Genomic DNA, 19,373 nt, shown 5'->3' with positions numbered 1-19,373 from the left:
TAATGCAAATTTTTTTGTGTGATTGATGTGTCACCATCCCAGTATAATGTGGGTCCTCAAGCTGGAATATGTGCTGCTTTTGTGCGGAAGTTTCCCTCTTCTTCCTAGAGCTGTTCTCTGCTCCAAACCCCCAAACTCCAACGGCACTGAACTGATCTAAAGTAAGAGTGTGCATCGACCTTTTGACCTCAGAGGAGGCCTTGATTTCAGCCAATGGCTGCAGGCACACGTCTCCAGTGGATCTAAAAGTTTCATGTTTCTATCAAAACTGTTTAAACTATCTAAGAAAAATAAAAGTTATTTCTCTTAAATGTTCTGAGCATTCAAAGATGTGTGGTATCATCAAAGAGTAGTTCATGGTGAAAGTGAAGTGATGTGAAAACAAAACAATCATGAAATACTTTTGTGATAAAACAAGTTTGCATAAAGTTTAAATCAGAATGAGTTTAGCTTAAACAAAGTTTAAAAAATCAACATTCAAACTCTCAATGAATAAACAATCAACTATGAAGAGATTTCTCATAGAAAAAGATCAACTACATGTAATTCTAATGTTTCTTAATTGTCAAATAAAGAGGATTAAATCAAAGCATGAATTGTATTCCATATCATTAACTCTTAACATGCAGTTTATCAATACATGATTAAATGTTGTCTAAACTCATATTCAGATGCAAATCACATATTTATGAACAACAGATTATAGTGGAAGTTTTGTCTGCTTCCTGTTGAAATCTGTGAATAAAGTTCAGTCATTTTCAATTTATTCACATTCAACACCACAAATAAAAGGACAGATGTTTAAAATCTTTATTTGTGAATAAAAGAATTGTAAATTCAAATGTTCATCTCAGCTTGTTCTGAGCTGAGTTTCTGGGTCCTCCTTTGGTCCAAGGGGTGTAAAATCATAAAAATTACATTCCTAAGAGGTCTGCAATCGATCCTTCAGGGAGTGGGACAGAAAGGATTCTTTGAAGACCTTTTAGGATAAATCTCTGTTTCCGTAAATCCTTCATAGGAGTTGTCCAGTGTTGTCCTTATCAAGAAATAGGGCATGGGAGGTCACAGATCTTTTGGGCTCAAGGCCTCATTTGGGCCTCTTAGCATCCGAAGAGAGGCCAGATTCTCAAATGTCTCGATAAAATCTTCACAGAGGTAATTTATGGCCTTGGTAGGTCTGAGTCTTGGAATGTATTCCTGATTATAGTGGACTTGCAGTTTTTCTTTAATTTCTCATCCTTTGAGAAGTGAAACACGTCAGAAGGCATCGTAGCATGCTACAGCGCTCTTGATAGGAGGCCTCCCGAGGATTACGTTTACCCGGGAGTCTTTACTGCAGCTCAGATTCCACCCACAACGAATTGCCCCACCGCCGGACATCCCACCAGAACTTTACTGCATGGCTGCAAGGCCAAGGCGCCGGAAAAGGGGGAAACGTGGTGGAATACACCGGAGAATGAAGCACGAGTTTGCGGGACTGTCGCAGGCTGCCCGCTCTCCCCTCCATCCTGCTTGGGAACGCGCAGTATCTCCGTGACAAGCTGGATGAGCTGGAAGCTTGGATCACAGTCAGGTGAGAAGTTGAGAGCGCCTGCCTACTTGTCCTTACGGAGACTTGGCTCAACGACTTGGATCGAGATGAGGACTTACTGCTGAAAGGTTTCGGGACACCGATCAGACTGGATCGTAACCAGGAAGTGACCAACAAGACGCGAGGAGGCGGAGTATGCTACTACATCAATAAAAGGTAGTGCAACACCGCTGTAGTGCGCGAAAGGATTTGTACTCCGAATATTGAACTGTTATCCATCTCTCTTCGGCCTTTTTACTTGCCGCATGAGTTCCAACAGCTGTTTTTTACTATTGTTTACGTGCATCCTCGGGCTGACGCTGCAGCCGCCGCACAGCTGATTGGTGACGTCACGCACCGTCTTGACAGTATTTGTCCTGAGGCCCCGAAATTTATCTTGAGAGATTTGAATCATTGTCATCTTACTGACAGTCTTAAGATATATGAACAGTATGTCACTTTCACCACGACTCAGAGGAATACAACTCTAGACGTGTGCTACGGCACAGTGAGTGTTGCGGATAAGTCTCTGCAGCTTCCTCCTCTGGGATCCTCCAACCATAACTGCATATATCTGATCCCACGCTATATCCCTGTCTTCAGGCGTCTTCCTCGGGAAGAAAAGACTGAAATGTTGGTCAGAGGATAACATTTGACTGATGTCTTTGAAAAATTGTCTCAATGTAAGAATTCTCTCAAGCCAGTTAATGAAATAGTAATTTCACCAAACCAGGTTGCTGCCTTATTTAAAAAGGTAAAGACTGGTAAGGCAAAGGGCCCTGATGGCATCTGTGGCCGTACCTTACATCACTGTGCCACCCAGCTCAGTGTTGTTTTTAGTAAACTAATTGTGAAGCGTGGGCAGCAGAGAATTTACCTGCTGAGGAAGCTGAACTCTTTTAATGTGAACCAAACCATTCTTAATACTTTATATTGTTCTTTTATTGAGAGTATTTTAACATTTTCATTTATTTGCTGGTTTTATGGTCTGTCTTTGAAAGACAAAAACAAACTGCAGGGTATTGTCAATACCTGCTCTAAAATAATTGGTCTAAGACTGAGGGACCTTCCCTCTCTGTGGAAAGAACAGGTGCTAAAGAAAGCCAAGAGCATCCTGGGACAGCCCCAGCATCCTCTGACTCCTGACTTTGTTTTGATGCCTTCAGGGCATCGATTTTATGCTCCAACACGAAAAACCAACCGTTTTTCGCAGTCTTTTGAGCCCTCAGCAATTACGTTGTTGAATTTGGATAAAAGTGTTTTTCGAGGTTATTGCTGATGTAATATTGTTGGGTGTTGTCGTTATGGAGCCAATGAGCACTCATTTTAACTATGATGGTCTGACACATCAATGTGATTGTGTTGTGTGTGTGAAACTGCACTGAAGTTCTACAAATGAATTGCCCTCTGGGATAAATAAAGTTTTCTGATTCTGATTCTGTGGCTCCACCTGTCCCTGGGGTTCTATCTGTCTCTGTGGTTCTACCTGTCTCTGTGGTTCTGTGGTTCCACCTGTCCTTGTGGTTTACAGATGTCGCTGTTGTTTCTGTGGTTCCACCTGTCTCTGTGGTTCCTGTGGTTTCACCTGTCTCTGTGGTTCCACCTGTCTCTGTGGTTCCACCTGTCTCTGTGGTTCCACCTGTCTCTTTGGTTCCAACTGTCTCTGTGGTTCCTGTGGTTCCACCTGTCTCTGTGGTTCCACCTGTCTCCGTGGTTCCTGTGGTTTGACCTGTCTCTGTGGTTCCACCTGTCTCTTTGGTTCCTGTGGTTCCACCTGTCTCTGTGGTTTCTGTGGCTCCACCAGTCACAGTGGTTCCACCTGTCACTGGGGTTCCATCTGTCTCTGTGGTTCCACCTGTCTCTGTGGTTTCTGTGGCTCCACCTGTCACTGTTGTTCCTGTGGTCCCACCTGTCTCTTTGGTTTCTCTGTTTCCACCTGTCCCTGTGGTTCCACCTGTCGCTTTGGTTTCTGTGGCTCAACTTGTCACAATGGTTCCACCTGTCCCTGTGGTTCCACCTTTCCCTGGGGTTCCATCTGTCTTTCTGGTTCCACCTGTCTCTGCTGTTTCTGTGGTTGCACCTGTCCCTGTGGTTTCACATGTCGCTGTGGTTCCTGTGCTTCCATTAGTTGCTGTGGTTCCTGTGGTTCCATCTGTCTCTGGTGTTCCATCTGTCTCTGTGGTCCCACCTGTCTCTTTGGTTTTTGTGGTTCCACCTGTCCCTGTGGTTCCACCTGTCGCTGTGGTTTCTGAGGCTCAACTTCTCTTAATGGTTCCACCTGTCCCTGGGGTTCCATCTGTCTCTCTGGTTCCACCTGTCAATGCTGTTTCTGTGGTTGCACCTGTCTCTTTGGTTCATGTGGTTCCACCTATCTCTTTGGTTCCTGTGGTTCCCTCTGTTTAGCTTGTTCCTCCTGTCCCTGTGGTTCCACCTGTCCCTGGGGTTCCATCTGTCTCTCTGGTTTCATCTGTCTCTGGGCAGGGACAGGAGGTGGAACCGGAAGTACCTCCGGGGACGCTCCCAGTGTGCGACCCGAGTAGCGACCAGGAGCAGTTTATTGTTTTAATGCAAATTTTTTTGTGTGATTGATGTGTCACCATCCCAGTATAATGTGGGTCCTCAAGCTGGAATATGTGCTGCTTTTGTGCGGACTGTTTCTCATGTACTGTTCAAGTTATGAGACAAATCAACCGAGTGCGCTGTAGCGTGTAAGGGATCAAGTTTAATGACGAATTTGACTTTGTCTCGTAAAGGGACACCACCTTCCGTAAGGAAGGAAAAATTACTCAATGATGAAAGTTTATCAATTTTAGCTTTAAAATTGATTAAAGAGTAATCTTCAAAATCAATCTCAACACTTCAGGAAGTAAATTCTCATCTGAAGGGACCGTATCACAAAGAAAGAACAAGATGGACAACAACTGCCTTTTTGATATTTATTAAGATATAAGCATGAAAATATATACAAAATAAACAAAGAAAATCAATGTAGTGTGTGTGTGTGTGTGTGTGTGTGTGTATGAATGTCACACAGTGTCACACAGTCACAGTGGTTCCACCTGTCCCTGGGGTTCCATCTGTCTCTGTGGTTCCACCTGTCTCTGTGGTTTCTGCGGTTCCACCTGTCACTGTGATTCTACCATTTTCTGTGGCTCCACCTGTCCCTGGGGTTCCACCTGTCTCTGTGGTTCCAACTGTCCCTGTGGTTTCTGTGGTTCCAACTGTCCCTGTGGTTTCTGTGGTTCCAACTGTCTCTGTGGTTTCTGTGGTTCCAACTGTCCCTGTGGCTCCTGTGGTTCCATCTGTCTCTGTGGTTCCACCTGTCCCTGTGGTCCCTGCAGTGTCACAGCCTGAAGGTGCGCAAGCAATTCCTCATTTGTCCAAGTTTTGCTTTTGTTAGTGTCCCTGTTAAACGAAGGTTAATGAGGACCATAAATGTGATGGTAACACTGGTTTCAAAACAGGAAGTACCAGTAATCCATTGTTGCTGTCACAATAAGAGATGAACTTAAGGTTTTGTCTGACAAGAAATTAACTCAACGACTCAGTGTTTATAAGGTGCCTTAGTAACCAGAATACAGTTGGGTTATTAAATCCAACTCATTTCTCAGATGTGTACATACTAAGTTAAGTTTTCTATGCTATCAAAGAGAGAAGCCAGAGAGGTGAAGGAGAGGAAACCTGGTTCCTGCTGTTCCTGTAAATCAGGGGTGTCCAAATCCTGGCCCCAAGGGCTGGTGCCCTGCTGGTTTTCCAGAAATCCTGCCTTATCTGCTGTTGATTACCTGAATCAGGTGTGTTTGGCCAATAAGGAGCTTCAATTGTAGGTTCTTTGGAAAACATGTAGGACACCGACCCTCGAGGACTGACTTTGGACACCCCTGCTGTGTCCAAACTGTTTCCTCTTCTGAGGAAAGCTTTATTTTTATTTTTGTTGTTGTTATTGGTGTACATAATACAAACTTTTTTAGGATTGTCATAATAGACCCAATGAAAATGACGTTTTTCCCATTTATTTGTGGCATTTTTTTTTGATGATGGAGGACAAATAGAAAGAAATTTAACCCTAAAATTAAATTGCTGAGAATTTCTTTATTTAAGTCACTGAGAATCAGGAGCAAATGAAAACATGGTGTTGAAAAAAATCGTACTTGTGAAATAGAAAATATGCCCACTGCTTCAGAGAACTGAAATGAGTGTGATGAGTGTAATGACTTACCTCTGGCTTTGCCATATATCACCAGACATTGTCAGTGATCGTTTCTATGACAACCACTTTCACCAATCCGGATTGAGTTTATTGTAAATCCATACCATGGTTGAAAGTAGGGTTGGATCTGTCAAACATTTTGAGTGTTGGACGAGGGGGATGGTCTGCTCCACCTTCTTTTATTGAGGCAACTGACTGCTCAGAATAAAATGTGAAAAAAAAATATTATCAAGAAGATGTTAAAAAATGTATCAGATCAAGATTGTTCATTCTGACCAATAGAATGACTGAGAACCAGCTGTTTGTTTCTCCATAGAAGTCTATGGGATTTTGGCTTCTTGAAGCCAACAGGTACGTCCTGCTTGAAACATTAGGGGGAGGGGTCACTCAGTCCAGTTCTCTTTTACAGTCAACAAGTTCCCTGTTCCGAGCTCTCAGCAACGGCTCAGTGCAGTCAGAACTTTTTTCTTGGCGACGTCATTTTTCTTTTTCTTTGACCTGGAGGAAGGATTAGATTGTTACGTGGGACTAACATAACAACAACATTTAGCCTTGGACACACTTAAAATATTTATCAACAATACAGCAATGTGCATCTTAGCCTAACGGTCAACGTGTAAATAACATCAGCCTTTATTTTTTTCAGGACAGGATTTTATGTTCACAAGCTGAACTGGCCGGACTACACTCCGAAGCCTCCTCTAGAGTGCCACACAATCTGCGCATGACATAAAAGTCAGCGTAGTAATGACCCACAATCAGAATACGTGTTTCCATAGACCACAATTGGATCAACAATTGGCATAACTCATTTCAAAGGGAAGGGAATTTTTATCCGAATGAGTCTGATCGGGTCAGAGTATTCCTAATGATGTGTTTACATGATGCATTTTTTTTCTGATCAGGCTTTTATTTCATTTACCTGTGTCAATGTAAGCACAGATACTTTCCTAGAAACGGAACCATCATAACTGAAAGAGCACCAGGAATGCTTTTGCAATAGATCAAGAGGTGAGACTTTGAACAGACTAAAACTGAAAAATGCATCCAGATTCTTATAAGTGAATGTCTAAAAAAACATCAGAGAACCACAGATTTCCAAAGTCAACAGGTTTATTCCTTTAGCACTGAAGTTGTTCACAGTAACATCACAGGGGAATACGTTGCAGTAGTTTTCCTGCTCAGCGGCGGCACTCCGAGTCCGTTCAATGTGCTCTGGATTTCCACAGTAGAAAAAGAGCAAAGCGAACAAAGGAAGATATTGCTTTAGTTTTTCTCTCTGATGAGCCTGAGGGAGTGCCCCGATCGCCAGCGAGGCCCCTCTTTAAGAGAACGAGTGAGGAGACGGGATGCATTGCACAGTAACCAAAAGAAAAGAGAGGGGGATAAAATTTAGAAAAATATCTGAAGGCAAATTCAAGTTCATGAAAAAAACGAGAAAAAAAACATGAAAGTGTTGGGAGAAAAAGGGAAACAGGAGAACAATTCCAGCAACGACATGCAAAGAAAAGACAAATGCTGAACATGCAAACCAGCTCAAAGTCGGCTCTCAAATGAGCGTCTCAGTAAATCGGCTTATTTACAGGATGAATGCTGAGTCATCTTAACACGGAGAGGGAGGGGGGATAACCAAGAATGGGTTTGTTCCTCTCAAAGAGTCTAAGTCTACATTCATAAATTACAGCAAATCCTTTTCCAAACATATATTACACAGATTTCCTCAAAAAAGAGGCAAATGGATGAAACCGTCAGAAGATTTTCAAGAATAACTTTAACACATCAGAAACACTGTTAAATAAGAACATTCTCTACATCCCTCTTATAAATAACTGATAAATAAGGAAAACATTTCAATCAAATACAAAAATAGACATGGCTGTTTAATATCGTCTGAAACCTGCAGATACTTCAAAAGAACTTGAACAACAAAATATACAAAACATAAACAAAAAAAGGAAGAAAAAAACGACAAAGGGAGCAGAGTCCATGGGACGTTTCAAAAAGGAAAAATGAGAAAAAAAATAATTTCAAAATGGCCTGGTCACACCAGAAAATGAGAAGAACCTCAACTACTAACACTTATCCCAACAAAACGTTTGGTAAAATGACTGGAAGTGCCTTAACCATCCTGCAGGGGGTGACTCTTAAAGACTCAAAGAAAAATACTTGATTTTGCTTCTTACTTCATGTCTAGACAAGGTGTGTCAAACATACAGCCTGACGGCCGGAAATGGCCCACCAGATGGTTTAATCCAGCCCAGTTGTGAAGAGAAAAAAATATATGGATGTTGGGGAAAAAAAGCAAGTTCCCAGCCCATTCCCGTGGCGAGTTATGGTTATTTAAATAAATGACTGCAATGCTCAATTCCGCCACTAGAGAGAAAAGGCAAATTAAAACCAGCATGATAAGAGTTTATGAAATGAACATGCCACATTTGGGTAAGATGCAGAGTTTAGTTCCCCGCCTGCCTCATTGCTGTTAAGTTGCAATAAAAACTAGAAAAGTTGCATTACCTCCAATAATGCTGGTTAGCCAAAAAATGTTAGCATGTTGTTAAATATTAGCTAAACTCAAGAAAAAAACATCAGTAACATTAATGTCCTGAATCTGCGGAACGTTTTGATACCAATATTGCATGGGTTTCAAAGAGCACAAATAATTTGATAATTTGTAAAAAAAAAAAAAAAAAAAAAAAAAAAAAAATATTGCAAAAAATCTTAAAAACCATAAAATATATACCAAAAGTACAAGCATGAATGTCCTTAATGAGCTGAACGTTTTGATACCACGATTGCAGACATTTCTTAAAGTGTGCTTGAGTTTTTACTTGTCAAAAAACATATGCAATCTGACATAAACTATAAGAAAAAAAACAGGATCACTATAAGTGTGAATGCTGTAGCAGCACTTAAACAATCATCAGGTGTGGAACCTCAAATACCAAAATGTCATTGTCAAAGAGAAGTAAGATTGATATAGGAAAAATGTACAGAACAGAAACAAAGCTACAGATAACAAGTTGACCAGAGGTTATTTTGCTATTACCTTACTGGTCCGGCCAACTTGAGATCAGATGGATTGAATGTGGCCCCTGAACCAAAATGAGTTTGACACTCCTGGTCTAGACACAGATATTACCTTTAATGAGATACTATAGTTTTAAACGTGGTTTCTATTTTGAACCAATACGATCAGGATTCTATTAGGAGCCTTCATTCATCAGTTCGCTGTGGTTCTGTGCTCGTTTAAATATAGGATCAAAGCTTCATAATTATTGCTGAATAGTAAAATAAAAAGAGCAGATAAAATGTGAAAACGATCCTGTGAAAGTCTTTAAAAACTTCCAGAGATTCAAAAATGTCTGACTTGTTGCCTTAACCCTATAACCCCTGAAGCATTGCCAGTGAGAAACACAAAATCTTTAAAGGATAACCAAACTCTAAATCAACTTTTTTTGGCTGTAATCATCTATACATCTATCTAACATCTATAAATGGGGCTTTAAAAGTACTTTCTGTTTGTTGTTGCCAAATTTTTGACAAATCAAAATAAACTTGTTTTTTTTCATATAAACATAGTCAAAAACCGTCTGTGTGCTGCCATCTACAGGTTGAAACAAGGTGTTGCAGTTGAATCTTCTGATTGGTCAACTGGTGTAAGTCTCAGAAGTGTGACATCACAATAGTTGCGTTTCCATTAATTTTAAAATTTCGCAAATTGGAATTTCAATAATTAATTCTCCTAATGGAAACACCACAATTTCGAAAAAACTTGCATTTTTCAAAAAAAGGTTTTTGCGCTTCGAGGAGGTGGTATTTGGGGAGTATTGAAACAGACATTTTTTGCAAAACTGTAATGGAAACCCTTTTTTCGAAATAGATGCACCTCTTTGTATGAATTTACTGTCCTGAGCGCAGCACAGCGGGCGGCAGGAGAGATCCAACAGCTTCACAGCTCTTTATAAGTTGAGTGTCATACGGAATCATGCAGCTCCTCCATAATAAAATCACCAAGATTTCCTCATCGCTTCATCTGCAGCTACACTTCTGCAGCTTGGAGTCTGAAGATGCTGAAGTCTCGTTTCAGGAAAAGCGTGAGTGCATGGACAGAAACTTAAATGGATCTTGTAGTGTTTTAAACAGAAAAAGGTCCAGCAGCTTACTTGCTGGAATGGTTATTTTTTAAAGAGCCGCTGAACAGGTTTCTCACCTGAGACTGTCAATAGACTCTGGGCGGCAGGCGCTCTCCAGACAGAGCTGTGAAGTCACCGCAATGCTCCTTTTTTAGTGAATTAAGTAAAAAAAAAAAAAAAAACACTTGTTCTCATTCATCGTCATGTTTTTAATGACTTATCGCGTTAGTTGGTTTGTGCTTTATCGCAAAATTATGATTTAATGTCATTTCAAAATATTGTTTTTTTCAAAATTCCTAGAAATTGGATAAAGTTTTGCACAAATGTGTAATGGAAACGCAGCTAAGGGTCTGAGCTTCAGTATATAAGCCCCGCCCATCTTTGATTCTGTTATGGTCCGTTGTTAGCTTTAGCGTGGCTCATAGCCAGGTTTATTGCGTTCAGTTATCAAAAATCTACTGGCTTACACAACTTTCCAGTGGACTTGGAAGTTAGGGAACAGAGGTTGATTGCAACTGACATTACGTCCAGCAAACGTTGTCCTGGTGATGGATTTAATGAATGTTTCATTCTGGATTGTTTTTTTTTTTTTTTAACATGTTAGCTTTTATGCTAGTGACATTTTACCACTCTCAGACTGTGGTCTCCTTCTGACCTGGAAACCCTCAGCTGCACCGGAAGCCACGCTGTCAGGCATGGCAAAAGCAGCATCGTATTTCTATATTTTACTGGATTGGCTCTTGACCATTCACTGCTATAGACAGGGACGTGCGCGCACAGGCGCCATTGTTAGGCGGCGAGTCACATAAACAGAACGCAGCTGTTTCAATATAAGACATGCAGGAATCAACCACAAAAATCGGGCTAGCTCCCTCTTTTTTCAACTACTTTTCACAAAACATGGCTCAAATTAAAGATTAGAAAATGATAGTCATGGTATATTTGATTTTTTATTATCTCTAAAAACTAAGCTGTAAATAGTGCAATAACTGCACCCTCTAGTGTTACAGGTAACACACTGCTGTCAAATGAACAGTTTTAGCCTTTGTGCAAGAATCTATACAACTGAGCTTGTAAATGCTTATTACCCAAGCCCAGAAAGCCTGATACACATACAAAAAAAAAAAAAAAAGGATAAGTTACAACTTGTAAATCTACTATTTTGAAAGAAAATAAACTTAGAAACTACATATTTTGTTATTTTTGCATTGAAGTTCTGTTCAGGCAAGTTCTGTGGAGGAACTTGCATCCCTTTGCCCGTTACCACTCGCCACATATATATAAATATACATATATATATATATATTTTTTTTTTTTAACAAATACAACCCACTCATGCAAGATACACATTACTGCATTGCTGTGTAGCAAGTAGCCTATGAGTCTATTGTTGTCATTTGTACTTTTTTTTGTAAGAAAGTGTAAGTGAGTTGGCACATAGTTTTCTAAAGACATGCCACCAGTGTTGAGCTTCTTTCTTGGTCATATGGACCGGAGGAAATACAACGTTCACTTTCAGCTCAGTGACATAAACACTGAAGAGAGCAGTTGCTAGTGAAGGAGTTGAGGCCCAAAACTTTAACCTGCCACACCATTTACTGCTATTATCACTGTGTTTCGAATCCTAACAGTTTGGCAGGTGCATTTAATGCTGTGATCCATGTTCTTAAGTTTAAGAATGTTTTTTGTATCAGCTAAATATGCTAGCTGGAGCCTTATTCTCAAATCGTCTATTTGAAGGTAATTTTTGGATGCAGTTGAGGTGTATTTACCATGTATTCATCTTCTGGGCCGCTTTGTCCCTTTCGGGGTCGCTGGGGTGCCGGAGCCTAACCCGGCTACTGACGGGCGAAGGCGGGGTACACCCTGGACAGGTTGCCAGTCTGTCTCAGGGCCTCAATCACACACCCATTCACTCTCACATTCACACCTAGGGGCAATTTAGAGTCACCAATTAACCTATGAAGCATGTTTTTGGATGGTGGGAGGAAGCCGGAGTCCCCGGTGAAAACCCACGCATGCACGGGGAGAACATGCAAACTCCACACAAAATGGTCCCAGCCGGGAGTCGAACCTTCTCGCTGTGAGGCAAGAGCGCTAACCACTGCGCCACAAGGAAATTACTTTGTTACTAAGTCATTACTAAGTCATTCATGCCATTGGACATCATTGATCTCCCTGCTATCTGGGCTTGAATGACAAATATTTCCAAGCTTAGTTATACAGATTTTAGCAAAGAGGCAAAATTAAAAATCTTTGATGTATAGAAGCTGCCAATTAGACAGCCATGCCACCTGTAGCAATATAAGGTGCATTTTTTTGGACTATTTACAGATTAATCTTTATAAATAATAAACATTTAAATATGCCACAAGATTAATCATTTTCTAAGTTTTAATTCGAGTCATAATTTGTGAAAATTGGTTAAGAAATGAAGAAGATAGCCCAATTTTTGTGGTTGATGTCTGCCTGTCCTCTATTGAAACACCTGCGTTCTGCTGCCATGACTCAATGCATATTAATGGTGCCTGTGCGCGCTCGTCTCTGTCTATAGCATCAATAGACAAGGGCCAATCCAGTAATATATGTCAATACTAGAGATGCTGCTTTTGCAAAGCCCGACACTGAGGCTGCCGGTGCAGCTGAGGGTTAGCAGGTCTGAAGGGGACCAGAGTCTGAGAGCGGAAAAATGCCGCTAGCTTCACAGCTAATAAAGGCTAACGTATTAAATAAGTGAAACAAAAAGTTCATTAAATCCATCACCAGGACAACGTTTGCTGGACATAATGCCAGTTGCACTCAACCTCTGTTCCCTAACTTCCAAGTTCACTGGAAAGTTGTTCAATCTGATAGACTTTTGACAAAGGAAGGCAATAAACCTGGCTACGAGCCACGCTAAACATAAAGACCAACCATAACAGAATCAAAGATGGGCGGGGCTTTTACACTCAAGCAGAGCATGAGGACGTCAAACCTCTGGGATTGACCAATCAGATGATTCAACTGCAATACCTCGTTTCAATCTGTAGGGGGCAGCAAACAGGCAGCTTTAGATTATATTTTTATGAATCAAAAAAGTTCATTTTAATTTTTCAAAAGTTTGGCAACAACCAACAGACAGTACTTTTAAAGCCCCATTTATAGATGTAAACAGCCAAAAAAAGGTTTAGGGTTTGGTTCCCTTATCATGATCAATGTCATTTCAGCAGATTCTGAAGGATAAAGCGGCGCGAGAGATTCTCCAGCGAGAATCTGCTGGAATGATGTTGATCGTGTTGACGGTTGAAAAGTTATAGTAAATCAAAGAACAACAGAAAAAAAAAACCAATACTAAAACATTTTAAAAATGAAACCAATAAACAGTCTTTCCTCTGCAATGACAGTTCAGACTGCAGAAGAGTGCAATAAAAAGTCCTGTTCTATGTGGGTCTCGATAGGGCAGATTGAGAGAGAAAAAATAAATAAATAAAGATAGTGTTTGGGGGGCTGGGCCATATGTGGAAGTGGGCCATATTTGGCCCGCTGCCCGTAGTCTGGGGACCCCTGCTTTAGACACATGGGTGGATCATGTCAGTGGACTCGACCTATCAGAGAACACCTGTTGGTAAACATCGGGCACAAACAAAAAGGGCCAGCATTTGTTGTTTTTTTCATTTATATCTTCCAACCAGCACCCCGCCTGGCACTCATCCTTCCTAGATATGGGTTTGTTCAACGCGGCTGAGACCACTTTGCCGGAAAAAACAACGTTTAAATGCTGATGTGAGCAAGTCTGAACAGATAGCTCATATCTGAAAGCAAAACGTCACAACAACAACAAATGTTCAAATGGAGCCTTACTTAGTCTGTACAAGGGAATTTGTCATTCAGTTAGCTTTCTGGAAGCCTCGTGCACAGTCACTACCCTGTTCATGGAAAAACTCCCGATACAATCCAGCCCGCGCTCCTCCCTCTGTCTGTCCTCCATCGCTGTGACATCCAGGTCCTGTTTGGAGTCGCTAAACCCCAAAAAGGAGCTCTGATCCTCATGAGGAGCAGGACTGGATTCAATAAGTCCATGTGGGAGGAAGTGAAAAATGAGCAGGGGGTGGGCCAGACAAACATCACTGTCTTAAGGCTTGATTTTTTTTTTTTTTTTTTTTACATTTCTTCCAACATGTCTGTTTGCTGTGGGGATGGTGGTGGGGGTAAATCAGCCTTTTGATGCAGAGCTCTTGGAGCCCCTTACTTTTTCCAAGGTTGTGGACTCTGGTGGTCATGGTGGTGGAGGGGTCGCCGGGGTTAATAACTATTCTGGAGGATTCCTGGTGGCAGAGACAGGTCAAGCTATCACACATGAGGGGAGGACAGACACCCACCGAAAGACCCCCGAGACACAGTGAGGGACAAGCGGCAGGGACGGCAAAGCTACATCTACTTCTTATCACACATACAGCTGTAAAAGGGACATTCCCACACAGAACATGGATCTGACTTCAAGCGTTCGCAAACTAAAGTGAGCAGCTGTCCTGATCTCAGACCGGATTACTGCTTCTCGCTTTATCATGCATGGCTACTGCTCCTTCAGGATGTTCCTGTGTCCTGTTGCCGGCAGCCGTCTTTGATTTTTCTTTGCTGGAGGGGCATTTAGATTCATTGGAAGGAGGCTGGTTGGGCTTGTTGCTGGGGGCATGCTTGGCAGGGGAACTAGCCGTGGAGGGGGCGCCAGGGGAGTGCGACGCCTGGAGGTTCTTCTCGTCTGAAAAAAGCTGTTTAATTACGTCAAAGAAGTTACTCAACGGGCTGCCTACACAGACGGGAAGAAAAGAAAAAAACACAGAGAGAAAACAGACAACACATGAGCAATGGGGTTAACATGAGGAAAGGAAGAGGAGGTGATGACATGAGTGGAGAGGAGCAAGAGAAAAGGGGACTCCGCTGCTGCAAAAACTGCAGGCCATAAGCACAAAGGATCTTCAGAACATCAAGATGCACTTTAATGTTTCCAATTGCTGACCTCAGAGTCCCAGTTTCCTCTGCAGGATGAAGAGCCAGCAGGAGTTCTCAGACACTCTCAAGCTTTCTACATGACCCCAGACCTTTCTAAGTGGAATCCCACTAATCTAGCAAAAATATTCTTCATTTTACATTATATTTTATGTAAAAAAAAAAAAAAAAACAGAGTTTTGTGCTTGCTGCTAGCTGCAAAAAGTACAAGCAGGATTGTGTCTTTTTCAGTTCTAACATTAACCTAAATATCAAGCAACTTTAAAGTCTTATTTAGTTTCCTAAAACGACATTTTTATTTATAGACAGAAGCTGGAGTTGCACTAAAAACCTAACGGGAAAACTGAGGTCTCTGTTTGGGGATGTTGCTGACAGGGTTTTTCCTTCCTAACAGTGTTGTTTGTGGTACTTCTCAGCTTTTTAGACAGTTTGAAATGAAGATGCTTGTCTTCTCATCAGGTTTTGCTTGAGAGAGAATGATCTCAGAGCTCCTGTTAACCTGCCATCACTTCAGCATCCGTCACAACATCCATCTGCTCAGACAAAGATTCTCCCAGTAAGTGTAACAAGATGTTCATGAGAAAATCAATCATGCAACAGAACAACACAGTGCACACAGTAACGAACCATAACTTCAAAGCTGTGGGTAGTGTTCCTGCATCAGTGTGTGGACAAAAATCTTTGTCTGGATTCTGGATTGGTTATGTTTGGTGAGAGATGAGACTTCTGTCAACTATCACTTACCTGTTCCTCTGAGACTTCCATGAGTCTGATACTCAGTCAGAGTAAGTATTACTGCTGTAAGAAACATCAACATTCAAAGGGTGTGTGCTAAGAGCCACACACGCATACAGTAAAATACATCCTTATGAACCTAATAAAGCTTCCAGTTAAACTTCTACAAGCTTCATCCACCCTCAAGAAATCAAATACACTAAATGATAAATACCCCCCCCCCACACACACACACACAAATATTGTTTAGGAAACTGGATATTAAGTGAGTAGTAGCTTGAGTTGAAAGTTAAATAGCATTTTAAAGAATAAAAACATAACACCAGTGATTTAACTAGAACGCAAAGATTTCATTTTTTTTTCCTGTAAGAATTTAATCAGATGGACTATAAAGATTTTGTTTCTAGATGTATTTTCATGCTAAAATAATGCAGAACCTACATGCTTACTTTTCTTAAAGATGTATTATTTTCATGTTTGTTAGGAAAGGTCTTCCTTTCTGTAAAGCACTTTAAAATTTATTGAATAAAACCATTGGCTGTGTATGAGAACTAGACTGAGTTACCCCCACATTCTAAACAGGAAGTACCCGCTGCCTCCAAGAAGATGACAAGTAGATGGGCTCATGTTGAACATTTGAAGCATTTCATTGACATATTTTGAGTAGCCCCCTTTAGAGTGATAGGGGTGTGGTCTACTTCTGATTGGTTGGAGTAGTTGCCATAGAAACCTTGAATCAGACTGACTTGGACCAAGATTCAACGATGAATTGTATAGAAGAAGTTCCGTTCAAAACAAACATTGCTCAGAATCTGGTCTTTCGCCTCATGAATGTTATGATGTTTTTCTTATTTGCATTAAGACGTTATTATTATTGTTTTTATTTTTCTTTCATTGGACTAATGCGGAACAGCAAGCCATCAAACTGGGTTACAAACAGACGGAAGAGCAGCTAAAAACATGTCATTCAGATGCAGCTCCTGAAGGCTAGAAGGTAACGATCGCCGTAAGAAAAAGAAAAAACACTGCTGTCCTGAACCCAGAATGGAGACATGATTATAGATGCTTTTGTGGAGCTCTTTAAAATAAGCGACTTAACCTCTCAACAGCTTCAGTATCTTCCATGTATTTTAAACAAGAAATACAGTAAAAGCCTCCATCATGTAACGATGAGGCTAAAAATTTCACCAGCAATGGAAGCGTCTAGTTTATGAACACATTTCTGGACAAACATTGAGCATTAAATTTAACGCACGTCAAAAGAGGCAGCTGACTCAAATTTGACGCATGATTCGTGTTCAGTGTCAAATGCAATGTTAGGTCGAGCTTCTTGAATTTGTTCATAAATGTTGGACTTTCTCTTAGAAATGCGACTTATACTCCAGAGCGACTTATATATGTTTTTGTCTTCTTCATTATGCATTTTTTGCCTCCTGCGACTTATACTCCGGTGCGACTTATAGTCCGGAAAATATGGTAGACAACACTAGACAATAGGTGCCCAAAATTAAACTCTTTGGTGTAATTATTGACAGTAAATAAACTTGGAATTCAGTCAATGAATTTGTCAAAAGCTTTATTGCCAATATGTCAAGTATCATGGACAGTAGGGCTGGGAATCACTGGGTACCTCACGAGACGATACGATACGCGATACATGGCTAACAATATCGATAATATCGCGATACTGCGATAATTGGAAAAATCCTCTCTGATAACTAGCATTATATAGAAGAACATGTTTTTTGGGAAAATGTATCTCCATTTATCTTTTTTAGCTTAAACACAATCATAATAAACACCAACTGAATTGGAATTATCTGTCAAATTCAATGTTAACAATAGTTAACATGATCAGCAGTGCCACTACTTAGTGCAGAATTGTTGTAAACTACAGAAAAAAAATTAATTCAAGTGGCGACAGTTATCTACCTCCAAAAGAACGTCACACCAAAGGATGATGAATATAATGTTTTACAGCCTCTGTCAAAATTTACCTAATTTTTGTGCACTTTTCCCTCACTAGAAAAGTTCTGACCATCCAAAATTGAAGGCTGATTTACTCAGACTGTCACTTGAGATTATTTTTCCAATCTTTATCTATTTTCCATTTGGTCAGTCAGCAGTCAATAGGTAAAAACCTTAAAACACACATAATAATGGCAATACATATAATTTTAAGTGATTCAATTAATTAGCAACCTCCCTAATTTTACAGTGACTTTGTGTACTTTATTTTAATTACATTTACATTTAAGTTCATACATCAAATCCTGTTTTTTTATTTAAGAATTACTTTAAATTAACATTGGCAACAAGTAATTACATTGTTTGAAAACGTCACATTATAAATTTACCAAAGTTACACCGTACACCAGCAGGTTAAACATTGAAGTGCATGAAAACGAAAATTCCGACTGGTACCTGAAGTACACACAAACAACTGCGAAGCACGCCCCCAGTTCCCACAGCAAACAGGAAGTAAGTGATCGCTGACATTCTAGCGCTCAGACAAAGTCACTTCTTACCGGCTGGATCTTGTACATATGGATGATAAATGCTGATAGGTAGGCGTGCTTCACACATGCGCTACAGAGCCTGTATCTCACCGGTGATTCTCCCGAATGAGCGTGTGCATCGCTATTAAAAGTCCGACGCAGCGCACCCCACTTGCTCAATAGTTCCGCCGCGCGACTCGCACGCTCAGCGCAACAGCCTCATCAAATGAAAATATAATATCGATACTTGGTGAGAACCCATCGAGAATCGATCGCAGGACTAAATATCACGACATATCGCAATATTGATATTTTGCCACACCCCTAATGGACAGTATTGTTCCCAGTATGGTGAAGGGGATCTCCGATAGGAAAAAAATCTGCATGGAGAAATTCCATTCTCGTAAAGAATGGAAAAAAAGATTATCGGAAATCTGAACGCAGATGGAGAAAAACTAAACTACACAGCTATAAAGAGAAACTTGACTTTCATAATTTACAACTGAGCAATGCAAGGAAGTCCTATTTTTCGGACATTATTACAAAAAAACTCCCATAATTCTCGGGCCTTATTTAATATAGTCGACAGGTTGACAAAACCCCCTGTGTCAGTGGCACCAGAACTTTACTCCACCAAAGCCTGTAATGACTTTGCCAAATTCTTCAGGGACAAAATCAAAAACATTAGACAAACAATTGTTTCAGCGACTACAAGTTCAGGATATGAACCCTATCCACTAGAAACCAGTATAAACCCAATGGCTTAGTTTCAACCCACCCAGCCAGCAATGCTAAGGGGGCCCCAATTGGGGAAAATGTGGGCTATGTGGGTATTGAGTGGGCATGGGCTTAACTTGGGCAAATTTTGGAGGCCCCATTAGATTTTGCTCACATTGGCCCCATGCTGGCCCCCCACATGGGGTACCTGAAAGGGGCCTGCAAGGGATCCATGTGGGCTATCTGGGCATGGGAATTAACTGGGTAAATCCAACTGGGTCCCATTTAGTTAGAGTACAATGGGGCCCATACGTGAAACCCATGTAGGTTGGCCAAGTGAGACCCATATGGGTTACATGAGGGCCATATAGCCTTGGGCTGGATCTGGGACACACTATGTCATGTCACTTTTCTTCTTTTGCTGAGGAATTTCAATTAAGTCAAAGTCAACTTTATTGTCAATCCTTCATATGTGCTGACATACAATGAATTGAAATTCCGTTTCCTGCTCTCCCAGAAAAGAC

At 40.9% G+C, this 19,373-nt stretch overlaps 1 protein-coding gene across 1 annotated transcript in view; it reads right to left on the bottom strand.

Annotated features, from left to right (window-relative positions):
• Positions 1–14,027: 14,027 nt before the first annotated feature.
• Positions 14,028–19,373, bottom strand: part of LOC112157234 (serine/threonine-protein kinase BRSK2) — a 37,371-nt gene continuing 32,025 nt past the window's right edge. The window contains exon 5 of the mRNA XM_024289870.2: positions 14,028–14,699. Within this exon, the coding sequence (XP_024145638.2) occupies positions 14,428–14,699 (272 nt within the window). The 3' untranslated portion in view covers positions 14,028–14,427. The remainder of the gene's footprint in view (positions 14,700–19,373) is intronic.

Source organism: Oryzias melastigma, linkage group LG1 (genome assembly GCF_002922805.2).
Source record: "Oryzias melastigma strain HK-1 linkage group LG1, ASM292280v2, whole genome shotgun sequence".
NCBI lineage: Eukaryota > Metazoa > Chordata > Actinopteri > Beloniformes > Adrianichthyidae > Oryzias > Oryzias melastigma.
The sequence above is the reverse complement of the archived record's forward strand: the minus strand, read 5'-3'. Positions and strand labels throughout refer to the sequence as shown.